At 42.6% G+C, this 13772-nt stretch overlaps 1 protein-coding gene across 2 annotated transcripts in view; it reads right to left on the minus strand.

Moving 5' to 3' along the window:
- Positions 1-231: 231 nt before the first annotated feature.
- The window catches only part of FGD3 (FYVE, RhoGEF and PH domain containing 3), a 181794-nt gene continuing 168253 nt past the window's right edge, over positions 232-13772 (minus strand). The window contains exons 18-19 of one of the 2 annotated variants that reach the window (XM_075005650.1): positions 8990-9130; positions 232-1608 (exon numbers count right to left, since the gene is read on the minus strand). In XM_075005650.1, coding sequence (XP_074861751.1) covers positions 1384-1608; positions 8990-9130 — 366 coding nt within the window. In that variant the 3' untranslated portion in view covers positions 232-1383. The remainder of the gene's footprint in view (positions 1609-8989; positions 9131-13772) is intronic. The other variant, XM_075005651.1, reaches the window with a different exon arrangement.

Raw genomic sequence — 13772 nt, forward strand, 5'->3', positions numbered from 1 at the left:
ATTACCATGAGAGCTCTGGACAGGGATTCACTGATTCAAAGTAAACAAACAATTGAATCCTATGTCAGCAGGGTGGCTTCTTTTACAAGGGAAATACTCACTGGTGCAGAACTTTAATTTTTGACACTGTTAAACTCTGGCTGTCTGGATCAGCTTTCTCTTTTTGCAAATGTCAGAAAAATACGGAAGGCTGCAGAGAAAACACAAGTTAAATGAAACCATTTAAAATTACATTAATGTGACGCTTTATTTAATTTTTCTCCTTGAATATCAGCACTACGTAATCGCGATCACCAGAAATAGACATTACTCTCATACTGTACCTATGTTAAATGTTGATCTAAAGCTTGCAGTATCTCTGAGATTTGGCTCAGGAGTTAACTACATGGATTTTATTTAAATAGATAAGCACTTAAGTGTGAAAATAAGACAAATACAGATAAACAGGAAAATTAAATTACAAATTGAATTCATACAAATCTCTTATCCTATTGACTAAATCTGGTTATTAGCACACATCTTTTAAAGTGTTTTAAAATACGTATATAACATTATTTACAAATTATATAAATAAATCCCAGATTACTTTAAAGTTAACCAATACAACAACAAAAAAGTCACTTTTTTGTACTGTGTATACTAATAATGTTCTTGTTTATTGGTCATGTCCCAGGTTGCAGTATAAAATGTTCACTTGCATTAATGGGTTCAAAAAGGAAATAAGAAAGGTGTTTTCAAAAGAGAAAAAATATTTAAGGGATTAATATTAATCAGGCTTCTCAATGTTCTTTTCTGCATGGTTTTGCAGCAGTTATTAGAAGTCTCTTCTACAGTATTTGTCTTGTGAACAACACACATTTGTCAGAGACAAACACTTTTGGCAAAAGAAAAAATTCAGTACATTGCTTGTATTTCACAAAGACCATTTTATCAGAAGGGAAAGGACAAGAGAATGGAATGTCAGTGGCCAGCCACAAGCCTTTACAACATTTACCTTAAAGGCAGCATTTATATAACTAATCACAGACTATACACATTCTGCACTGAACAGCAATCAAAAGGACTGAAAAAATATACATACAGGAAAACAAGAGACTGATGGTTTTTCTGATACCTGTCATAAAATTAATGCTTTTCTCCTTGCCTTTTTATGTAAAACCAACATAAACACCATCGACAACTACTGCTACTCTTTCCTTTAACATAATATATGCCAGAGAGCTAGCACTGTTCATGATAAATGTACAATGGGAGCAGAGAAAACACAGAAATTCCTAGTTAGACTCATGAAAATATAAAGCCATACAGATTTCAAAGTGCCATGAATACTGAATTCAAGTGATGGTTTCTAGCATGTACTAAAGAAACTAAATGGAGCTTGCTCTACAGGTGACTGATTCCTTCAGCTATATCTTCAGTCTCCCCTTTAGCTGCTTTGGTGAGAATTTCCATCCACTTTGTTTGCAGTTCCTCGTCCTCTGCACTGAAATATATAGTTTGCTGGGATTGGCAGAGCTTAAAGACGTGCTTCACTTCAAACTTCTCACCAGAACTTGGTAAACTGACCGCGTATCCAGGTAGAGGTATAGCACGTGGAGTTTGCCCATCCTAAGATATGAGGGGAAAAGGTAAAGATGAAGCCCGATCAGAGCATAACATTTGAAATAGAGGGGGAGAACAATGCACAGGACATAAAGGTTTCCTCTCACTAACATTTAAGAATTGTCTGAGGGTCCTCATTTCCAGTGTTTTTCCCCACGAAGATCTATCTGGAGCAACAGATGGGGGACATGGCAGCTCCAGGAAATCCCATCATTCACAACCTACAGCTACAGTGCCATGTAGCAATTCAATACACAGTTGTATAGGTGTGTTACAGTATGACTACACTCCAAGCTGGGGGGCGAGAGTCTCGGTTCGAGGAGACACGCTTGCACCAATAAGATACCCCTATGGTTAGCTGGAGGAGGTCAAGTAGGCAGAGATGGCTTTTGCAAGCAATGAAGACTAACTGTAGCTCTCCTCTCGTCTGCGGGAGAAGTACACAGAAGAATCCAAGCTTTCATGCACCCATCACTAAGGTTGAAATCTTGCCATTTTGTTCTAAAACAGTGGTGTCCAAAAGAGATTTAATGGATTGCCACAGCCCTCCGCCCCTTCTGAGCCAGGCACTTCTCCCCCACTCCCAGAGCCTGGCACCCCCCAGATTACTCACTGGAACTACACTGTGCGAGCCACCCTGGGGTGAAGCCGCACCACGGCTGGAAAACACTGGGGCCAGAGGAGCTGCCTCTGTTGCTGCCACCATGCGCTTGTCCCACTGTGTGGTGGGGCACGTGCATGGAGCAGCCAGAGGGGCACATCACATGGGCGGTTTCTTCAACCTGCATTTCGTCACACTGTGCTGCCCCATTTGCCACATGTGATGAAGGGGGAGCACATTGGACACCACGGCTCTACAAGATCCCAAGTTATTCACATTCCTCTCACAGCCATCTACCACTGGGCTTTTGAGTCCATCAAATCAGACCCAGAGATGCTCAGCTTCCTGAGAGGATTTAAGGAGTAGCACTGATGTGACCAGGGCTGTCCTAAGCTCACTGCTAGCTGTGCACTTGAGGAGGAACCAACTCCCCTTCTGAGCCACAAGGGGAGGCGCTGCAATAGCTCGAGAGGCACCATGACCAAGTGGACTAAGCAAAAGATGGAGCAAAAGTTTAGAATCCGCTGAGTGGGATCTCTTTTATGGCCTTTGTCCAGTGACATAGACCAGGATTTTCAGAAGCGGGTTCTTAAAGCCAGAAGACTCGGTCCACAGAGACTGAGCAGCCCCAGGAGGTCATTCTCCAGGGGTTCAGCAGGAGATACAGATACTCAGCACCTCTGAAAACCAGGACATGTTATGCTGCAGCTGGAGGTTACACGCCTAAGTTGTAACCTGATCTCTCTCTACGGTAGCTGGGGAGAAAGCTAGAGCATGTTATTCTGCCATTAGCCTGTTTCCAGGAATCCCAGTGTTGGTACCAAGGGATGACCTTATGATTTGGGGTGACCTTAAAAGGTTAACACCTTTTCCTTCAGACTGAAATAATTCAAATTCCTGTAGCACCTCATGCAATCAGCACCTGTGAGCATACAACGTTATGGAAATAAATGGAGCACAATTCATTTTATTAAACTAGCATATGACACCAGATTTGCATACCAATTGGGTGACACTAACAAGCTCTACTCTGGCTTTGTAAAGTTCAAGTTAACCTCTTCATTGCACATGCTGGCTCAATCCTCTAGGCCAAATAGGGGGTAGGGACACAGAAAAGGACAATATGGCTTTGCTACTTCCAGTTCTCAGTGGCTCACTACTAGCCTCTTCCTCCAAAGCCATCGAATGCCCCTGAATACCTCTGTACCCTGCACCAACAGCAAATAGCCCCAAGGGACTATTCGAGCATGAAGTGATCTCAGCACACTGGGATACCCCTGTCATGGTTGGAACTGGGGAGGGGCCACAAAAGAGCTGATAAAATGGCTCTGTGCTACGTAAGAACTCATCTTCGTAGGGACTATTTTCTAAAGGGCAGGTCCATGTGCATTTTCCTGCACTGGGAAACTGCTGAGGAATGGCTGTAAAAGAACAAAGTATTTTGTTTTGATTTATCTTAGATAGATATTTTAGAAAGCATTATTGTGCAATACCAAAATAGGGAAAATTTCCAGGCAATGTAAGCTGTAAGCTGAAACTGTACCTCTGAAACAGTGCATCCATTGCATCTGCATGCATAAAATGAGCATGTATATTGGTACATACACATCTGTTTGACACAAGCAAATGCAAGATTTTTGGTATAATATGAACACATTCCTTCCTGCAGAAACACAGAGATGCCAAACTCCAGCCTCAGCTCTGCTTCATTGATCTTGCAGTTAACATTTAAGAAAATAAGGATTAAATATTTATCATGATTAACCTGCATGTCACTGACAGCACTGGAAAACCATCTCTTTGGAGTCCGAAGTACAGTATAACTAAAAACTGACGTTTGGGATGTACTCACTATTCCTGTACAGTACTACCAGACTGTAGGAGCCTAATAATTTTAAAAAATTAAGTTTTATTTGTTGTTTTTAACATTATGGCACTGGTGATTACAACATGCAAGGCTTGGGATTTCAAGCAAGTACAGGTTGAACCTCTCTAATCCGGAACGCTCTCATCCAGCAACATCCATAATCCAGCATGATTTTAATTAGCTGGACAACCACTTATCATGGGTGTGGCAAAGTTTCCTGTTGTTCCATAAAGTTTGCTTCCAGCCACCAGTCCTGGGTCTCAGTGTTCTGTGCTGTTATTTAGCTGTAATTTACCCCTAAATGTCTTCTAAGAGCCCAGTAAGCAGTGAAAGCGCTGGCAATGTGATAGGCACTATAGATCTTCTGCAGTCTGACTAATTCTCTTGTCCAGCACCAGTCAGGTCCCAAGAGCGCTGGACGGGAGAGGTTCAACCTGGAACTCAAGTTCACTTCCTGATGGGGAGTGAGCAACATTTCAGCTCCTTTGAATACACACGAACAAGCTCCCATTAATGCCAATAGGAATTACATATAAACAAAAGGATAATAAACCTCTGACTGCTGTAATGAACAATAATAGATATAAAAAGTCCTAATGATGGCTTTTCTCTGTTGGGTCTCCCCCATACACATTTGTGTAGCATCTCAGAGCCTTGAAGAATTCCTCACACATCTAGACACTGATCAAAACCCAGTGAAGCAAATGGAAAGACTTCCATTGGCCACAGGGGGTTCTGGGCCAGAATCTTACTAAGGCTATGTCTACACTAGCCCAGAATTTCAAACCATTCAGGCTCGATCTTCCAGGGTTCGATTTTATGTGTCTAGTGGGGACACATGAAATTGATCTCTTGGGGTCACAGATGACTGCTGTACTCCTTGCAAGACATGAGGAGTAAGGGAGGTTGACAGGAGAATCTCTCGTGTCGACCTTGCTCAGTATGACAGCCAAGTAAGCGGAGCGCAGGTAGGTCAATTCTAGCTAGGCAATTCTAGCTACAGCAGTTGCATATCTTTGGTCAACTTACTTTGTCTAGTGTAGACATAGACTTGGGCCCTTGCACTGTGACAACCAGGAATAATGACTGGTCATAACTCTCTCTGCTCCCAGTATGATCAGAAAGGTCAGTGATGAGCAGCTCCTCACCCATATCCTTCCCTGCAAACATGTAGCTAAATTAGAGTACCTCATATTCTGAGATTAGTTCTGTTAACGACAGTCTAACCAAGCCTGCCCCAAGCTCATTCAGCACCTCTCCAGAAGCTTAGGGAGCAAACACTCACTTGCAAAACCTTTTTTTTTTCTAAGTTTCCTGAAGGTTGAAATAGTACCTCTGCTTAAGTATCAGAGAGGTAGCTGTGTTAGTCTGTATCTTCGACAACAAGAACAACCCCTCTGACCCCTCCCACCAACTCATGTATCTGATGAAGCGGGTCTTTGCCCATGAAAGCTTATGCCCCACACTATCTGTTAGTCTACAAGGTGCCAGAGGACTTCTTGCTGTTATCTTTGCTTAAAAGACTCCAATAAACTACCCTACACCCCTGCCAAACCTTACACACTTCCAGGACGATAAAAATGGCTTGGACTGCCTGGATTTCAACACCAAAACACCTACACTTTGCCTGAAGTTCACACACCAAACAAATAATGTGATATTCTCTTCCCGGCAGAGAGCCCTGCTCTAATATCTTAAAAGTGGGATTTAAATGGTGCACAGGACCAGCTTTGGCCCTTGAAACAGGTGTGAATTACACCCTAATTGGCATCTGGATTTTCTTCTAAGCTATATAAGGTGAAAGCCACAAGATAGAAACGGTCAGTAGACAAGTTTATTTTGTGGACATCTGCCAAAAATTTCAGCCTGTCAGTGCTTGGGTTTATTCATTTTTCATTGTTTTTAATGGTCCTGAAAGCTTCCACACAGACATATCTTCTAAGCACTGGTCATATTTCCCCGGTCTCTGCTAAAGGAGTTTTAATGTCAAGGCAGGGAATATCATCCCAAGGAGGCATCTGCCTCTGTAGATGCTGAAATGCCTCTTTGACATACCTGGAACAAAATTATTTTCAGTGGAGATCTGCTTGTTCTGCTCACTAACGATAAACCCTATACTTAAATCTCCATAAAAGTAGTTTGCTGATAAAATCCTAACCAGGACAACAGCCTCACCTTCCCTGACAGCCAAAGTAACTCTCTGAAGGTCTATATAACTTATTTAATAGCAAGGACCAAAGACCCTATATGCAGTAAAAAGCTTTGGATGAACTGGGGTTGACAGTTAGTCAAATATTCTAGCTAACTAAGAGTTAGCTGGAGTAAGTGTGGGAAAGGGTGATGGCCCTGGCTGGGGGTGCAAGCTCCGAGGTTGGACCAAGGGTGAGGCGACTGGGGAACATCAGGGAGTTCCAGGCTGGGGTACAGTAGGCATTTCAGGATGTTAGATCAGGGTAGCACTCACTGCAGGTGGCTCCTCAGAAGTGGGAATATGTCCATGCTGCTTCAAGGAGGTTCCTGGCCAACAGATGTGGAGATAGCTTACAGGGAGCCACACAGAGCCAGGTAAGAAACCTGACAGCCCTATGCCAACGGGACTATAAACTGGACTTTCCAAGATCAGAAATGCCTGTTTGGCGATGTCTACACTATCCCAAAACTTCGAAATGGCCATTTCGAAGTTTACTAATGAAGTGCTGAAATATATATTCAACGCCTCATTAGAATCCCGGCGGCCGCGGCACTTCGAAATTGCCGCGGCTCGTCCAGAGAGGGCTCCTTTTTGAAAGGACCCCACCAACTTCAAAATCCCCTTATTCCTATCAGCAGATAGGAATAAGGGGATTTCGAAGTTGCCAGGGTCCTTTCGAAAAGGAGCCCCGTCTGGACGAGCCACAGCAATTTCGAAGTGCCGCGGCCGCCAGGATTCTAACGAGGCGCTGAGTATGTATTTCAGCACTTCATTAGTAAACTTTTGACCATTTCGAAGTTTTGGGATAGTGCAGACATGGCCTTTATGCATGTTTCTGGTTGTTGAAGTGCCAGATAAAACAGCTCTCACTGTATCGGGAATTTGAAGATGTGCCTCCTACAGCCCTAAGTATTTAAAAGGCACTTAGAGACTGCAAAGTCATTTAATATGTGTGTTACAACTGTTCATCACATGCCTTGTTAATTCTGTATACTCTATGCAGCAATACCACAAAGGAGATTTATGAGGGATGCGAAAGGAGCGTGGAACAAAATGGACATCTGAAACACCGGTGATGCCTCGGAAGACAACATTTATGCATGGATGCGGTATCTATTAATCTGCACTAGAGAGCTTTTAGTTTATTATTTTTATTATTATTATTATTATTATTAAGTTTAAGTACATTGTATAATACATTAATTGGAATTATACTGAATGTTTGGATTATAGGAGGGAATGTGGAATAGACTGCTGTGTAATTGTTTCCCTTTAGTTTTCTGTACATGGTGGGGTTCATTTTCATTGTTATGGTTCCAGCCAGCAGCTGATTTCCAATAGTAAATCTACAGTTCTTGTTACTGAATGTGAGTTGGATTAACCTTACTCTGTTTGGGATTTTTGCGGGGTGACAGGATATGATTTACCCTATATTTGAAAGAGTCAGAAATACTAGCCTTTGGATTTAATGAACGTTATACAGAAAAGGAGCAGGGAGGATGGATAGGTGGCCTGTGGGCTGGATGCGGGTTGCCAGGGTCAACCTCTGGTAGGCTGCCACACGCTTTATTTACCTTAGCATCCACAGGTACGGCTGCTCGCAGCTCCCATTGGCTGCTGTTTGCTGTTCCCAGTCCCAGTTGCGGGAAGCAATGGGTGCCAATCAAAATTAACTACATTTCTGCTAGTCTATAAGGTGCCACAGGACCCCTCATTGCTTTTGCAGATCCAGACTAACATGGCTACCCCTCTGATAATCAAAATTAAATCCACTGACATCTTTGGATTTGCACCATGGTAACAGAGAGCTGATTTTGGCCCATATCCTGGTCCCTCCCCAACACAGATTAAAACAAGATCACTGGCACATAATAAATGAGACACAGAGCGTTGGCAGTACAGTTACATTGGAAGGACGTCTCCTCTCAGCATGGTCATTCTACTTTTCTAGCAATAAAGGAGGATTTGGTTTCATCATCTTATATTTAGTCTGAGCTCCTCTGCAAACAAACGAACTTTTTTTTAAAAAAAGGTACATGGTATAAGCAGTGCTTTTTCCGTATAAAAAGATTCATTACTCAGTTGGCTCCCAACTCCTCCTCCCAGCCAAGCCTGCAGTTGGGGCTGCCGAGATGTGGGTACTCAGTACCAGCACAAAAAAGGCACTGGGTATCAGTTAGCATCTAACTGAGCAGTGCATTTTCCCAATCATTTTCAAAGAAAAATTTGTGGCCTTCATTTCACATAGTCCACTTCAACCACCCACCTCCCTCCAACACACACTTTACCTGCCCTTCAGAACGTCTGCTTTTCTATAAATCCATATAACCTCCCTCAGAACTGGAATAGCATTAATAAAAAAAAAAATTAAAACTACACCACTCAAAGCACCTTCCAGATGACAGGTCATTAACCCTTTGAGTATTTATTTTGAAAATAGGAGTCTCTGAAATCTCAAGAAAATAAATCTGAACTGAAATAACTATCAGTGATTTATCCTTCTTTGGTCCTACTTGTTTTTAGAAAGACACGTCAGCCTTGGCATTTGGCTTGCAATTTCCAAAGTGCCATCTCCAGGTAAGAAGGAAATGTGAAATCCCAGAGGCTTCGTGCTAAATTCAGACCAAGTTAATTTCTGTTGTTGAAAGTAAGCCAAATCCTCTGACATATTTCTTGGACTGACATACTTCAGCTTGCTGACATCACTCAGCAATACGATCACTTTTACCTGACTTCCCCCATGCAGATACAAGACAAGAGGTTCAGTCTTGGGAATGGTGACACCCACTTTGCACCAAGTCTTCCCTTTGTCGAGGAACAGGAGGCGGCTGCTGAAAATGCTGTTTTCAACTGCTAAGAAGTTTGGTTTCTGTAAAAAGAAAATAGGGTCTGCTTATATGGTCATAATACTTACAAATTATACATGAAGCACAACATTTAGTCATACAGCCAATTGATTCAGAAGGGCAAATGCTGAGTAGTTCATACCTATAAAACAGTTTAATTATCATAATCTATCATGAAGGTAGAATATGCTCTAAGGTACTTAGGAGGTAGGTACTGAACTACTGTTCTCAGTGGCTGGGGGGTGGGGTGAGGTGGGGTTAAAATTCCACATCCACAGTGTAATGTGTGAAAGGTAATTAAGATGACACAGCTCGTTTCTTGCTTAGCACAAGCTGGCTGGGACGAAATTCAAAATTAATGAAAAAGATGTTTCAGCACAAATACATGCCATGGAAATGACACAGAGATGCTGTAACGAGATGTAAGAGCTCTAGGCACACCGCCACATAGTTCCTTTTATGCCAGTGCTAAGAGAGTACAAGAGTATGGTTGGAGCATTTGTGACCCGGGGATCACTTACTGCCAACAGGAAGAGGGCCTCAGGAATATACGCTGTGGTTTACAGCGATCACATGGGTCAGGTGCCTATACAGCAGTTTGCCAAAGGGTGGCCCATAAGGCCCCCATTAAGATCCAGGAGCTTACTGGTCATCATAATAATTGTAAAATACATCAATCAATGACATTTAAGGAGTTGTGTACCTGCACCGAAAACTACGTTCTTAAGGTACGTGAGTTAAGACAGGTCACCAAAAGGTGATAACAGGTTTTGTTCAGGCAGGGAGTAGTGGAGGCTTTTCTTTGCAGCTGCTCATTGTGTATCTCACAATGTAAGTCTATTTGTGTTACTGAGCCATGAAGAGAACTGAGAGAAAAACTGCACAAAACGCACACACCAGCAGGGGGTGGTATTCTGCTTATAAGGGAAGAGTACAGATTTGAGGGGGATCACTGGCGGTCCTGAGTCACACCCACTATCCCTCATAAAGGAGGATGAACTGTCAACATAGCCTGTCATGACAGGAGTGTTATACCCAACCTGCCTGGAGAACACAGAACAGACTGGCTGAACTCCATTTCATTAGACAAGGCAGTTTCTTGTTAACTCAGATTAGGCTATAAAAGGTATGTTACTAGTTTACTTGTAATCCTTTGCTTCCATAGTTCTACTTGCTATCACTTGAATTTCTCTCCTCTTGTATTTGTTTTCACTATGAACACATCTAAGTGCTGTGCGTGAAGATGACCACTGACCCCGAGGGTTAGGGAAATGGTGTAAGCTGGTGTGTGTTCTGTTCTTTCGTGAATTCTATGAGTGTTTAGTGGAACAGGGGTTGGACATTCCAGCAGGACTCTAGGAGGGCTGGCATGTTGGAACGCACCTACAATCACCAACTTGTAGAAAGACCGAGGCCTGCACATGCCTGGAAGGACATGCTTGCACTGCCTGTGGAGTTGGGAAGCTGATCCCTGGTTTTGGCAAAGCTTCCCTCATGCAAAGGGCAGGTGGTAGTAAGGTGCCTCAGCATACTCACCTCGTAAACACTCTGCTTTCCCCTCCTCTGCCGCTGCCCCTTGCACTAATGATTTTCCAATATCTGTACCTCTGGATATCATCCTTCCCTACTACTCAAACTCAGAAACCTTTCAGCATTACCTTCTGTACCCTCTACTCCCTGCCACAATTCGCCATGGTTCTTCTTTGAGTGATAGCTCCAATGACCACAGCTACACTACAGTGATCTTTTAAAACAAGATCTTCCAGAAGATCTCTTACAAAAACCTGTCTCGAAAGAGCACGTTGACACATGTCCACGATCCACTCTTTTGACAGAGAGCATCTACACAGCCCCTGCTCTTTCAAAAGAACGGACCAGGGATCAAAAAGTCCCATGCCATGAGGACTGCTCTTTTGAAAAAAGGGCCCAGGGAGCAACTAAGAAAACTTTCAAAAGGAGGCACTCTTCCTGACCTGGGAGCAGAAGAGGGCTTCTGGAAGAAGAGCTGCGATCTTTCGATAATGGATTGAAAGAGCACATTTTGTGTGTGGATGCTCCATGTGTTCTTTCAAAAAGAGCCTGATTTTCCAAAAGAATTTGCTAGTGTAGATGTGGCCTATGTGTATGTGTACAGTAAGCAAAGAGGATAAATCAGAAAAAGATAATAGAGGTGAGCAAATCAGAGAGTGGAGGGGTGGTAGGGGCTCGTCTGCATACTTGGCTTAATCTAATTCTTGACCTCCCCCCGACTCCTCCACTTGATTTGCTCACCTTGATCATCTTTTTCTGATTTGTCCTCCTTGCTTACTGGTTTTGGTTCTCTGTGCCTTAAATATTGAGTCTGTTCTGTTCTGGCTATGGTCTGAAGAAGTGGGTCTACCCCACGAAAGCTCACCTAATAAACTATTTTGCTAGTCTTTAAAATGCTATTTGACTGCTTTTTGTTTTAATTTTTTAAGAGTAATCTACCTTTTACTGGGTGCAAATCATTATAAAGGAGATTAACCAACTATACCATGCCATGGTTCACTACTCACTCTGTTTCAACATAAACTGGCACCAAAAGGCACAATCCCCCCTTGTAGGAAATGCTCAAGGTATTCAGTGCACTGCCTACGTCCTTTAGGAGGAAAATTACCCTAATGCGGACTAGGCAAATGTCTTCTTACGAGGAGAGAAAAAAAATCAATCAGCAAGACCATTCAGGAAGATAATAGTTAAGACAATGCTGTACTTTAATTGCTGCTCCTTGTGGTGTATTATAGCCTGTGTTTAGAAGCTGAGTTTTTCCAACATTACAATTAGCAGAGACATTAGTGTACGCATGGGAGGAAATATGGTGAACTGTACCTCAAAGCTATGTGACAAAAGGAAGAAAAAAAAAGCTTTCTATGACTGAAAACACATCTATACTGTATTGACCTTTCCAGTGGAAAAGTCTCGAGAGGATTTTTGGCATCTGCTAGCAGCACTTGTGACGCAGCAAGTCCTTATGGTGTTATTTAGCTCATTAATGAAGAGTTTGTAAAACAGGAAGGGAAGAAAAAGACTTGCTCAAGTAGTTCTCTTTTGTGCACTTCATATCTTTCTTGCATTTTACCTGATCCTTTGAAGACCTTGCACAATGTTAAAAGTCTGAGTGCATGAATGAAAACTAGTCCGGTTCTTGGATTTTTACAGTAAGCAATCTTGTTCTCAGAAGCAAAGCCTTGGGTCACATTTCACTAGCTTTTATATAACTTTCCTGACTTTTAGGATTAAAAGATTCTCTGCTGCTTAGGTGTAGGCTTTGACTTTTTCTTGGCAGATAGTTCTGCTGCAATAGTTTTGACCGCTTATGGTAAGATAACTTGTACAAACAGGGGTATACTCAATTTTCGGGGGTATGTAATCACAGATGAATGCCCATAACCCAGACTTTGCAGCTTGAAGATTTGAAGCCAAAGGGAGAGATACTTTATTGTGCCCTGCAGAAGACACAGTTCATGAGGGGAGCGTGCACCTATGGATTTATCTCAGTTAGAACATCTAAGATATTGGAGCAAGATGGAGGTGTAAAGGTGAAGTAGAGCATCTAGGCAACAGAGAATTCTCTTATTCAGAAAAGTCAACGAATGGTCTCATTTATGGCAGCTGGCCACAGTTGTCAGAGGGCAGCTCTGTAGTTCAGAACAGCAAAAGCTCAAAGCAGTGTGATCCCGTCTCCTAGTTCAGCATGCTTCTGTGCTAGAGAATATGGTAATTTACACCAGCCTCAGGTCATCTAATGCTGGCAGTATTCTTTGAGGGTCAGTTGAACACATTATTACACCTCCACTACCAGCCTCACGCCTTACGCACAGCCTCATATTTTGGAGGAGCATGAAGCTCAGAACAGCTCTTGGTAACTGCTGTGTGAACAATTGGCACTCTTCTTTCTCAGTGTGCCCCAGGGGGCAACATTGCAAAGACTGCGACCACCCCACTCTCTTACTCCTTGATGCTGGCATTGGAAAAATGTCAGAAAAGGGCAACAAAAATGATTAGCCATTTGGAACGGCTGCCATATAAGGAGAGATTAAAATGACTGGGACTTTTCAGCTTAGAAAAGAGGAGACCAAGGGGGATATGATAGAGGTCTATAAACTCATGACTGGTGTGGAGAAAGAAAATAAGGAAAAGTTATTTACTTGTTCCCATTATGCAAGGATTTGGGTTCACCAAACAGAATTAATAGGTAGCCACTTCAACACAAACAAAAAGAAAATATTTCTTCAGACAACACGCAGCCAACCTGTGGAACTCCTTGCCAGAGAATGTTGTGAAGACCAAGACTTTAACAGGGTTCAAACAAGAGCTAGAAATAATGGAGGTTAAGTCCATCAATAGCTATTAGCCAGGATGGGCAGGGATGGTGACCCTAGCCTCTGTTTGTCAAAAGCTAAGAACGGGTGATAGTGTATGGATGTCTTGATGATTACCTCTGCTGTTCGTTCCCTCTGGGGCATCTGGTATTGCCCACTGTTAGAAGACAGGATACTGGGCTAGATGGACCTTTGGTCTGACCCAGTATGGCTGTTCTTATGTTTTTATGCTTCACACAAAGCATTTTTCATTTAATAACAACTCAGGATGCCCTTGCATGAATCACTGAGGAAAATGGTCGAGAGTTTTTTGTGGGAGAGT

Source organism: Carettochelys insculpta, chromosome 11 (genome assembly GCF_033958435.1).
Source record: "Carettochelys insculpta isolate YL-2023 chromosome 11, ASM3395843v1, whole genome shotgun sequence".
In the NCBI taxonomy this organism is placed as follows: domain Eukaryota; kingdom Metazoa; phylum Chordata; order Testudines; family Carettochelyidae; genus Carettochelys; species Carettochelys insculpta.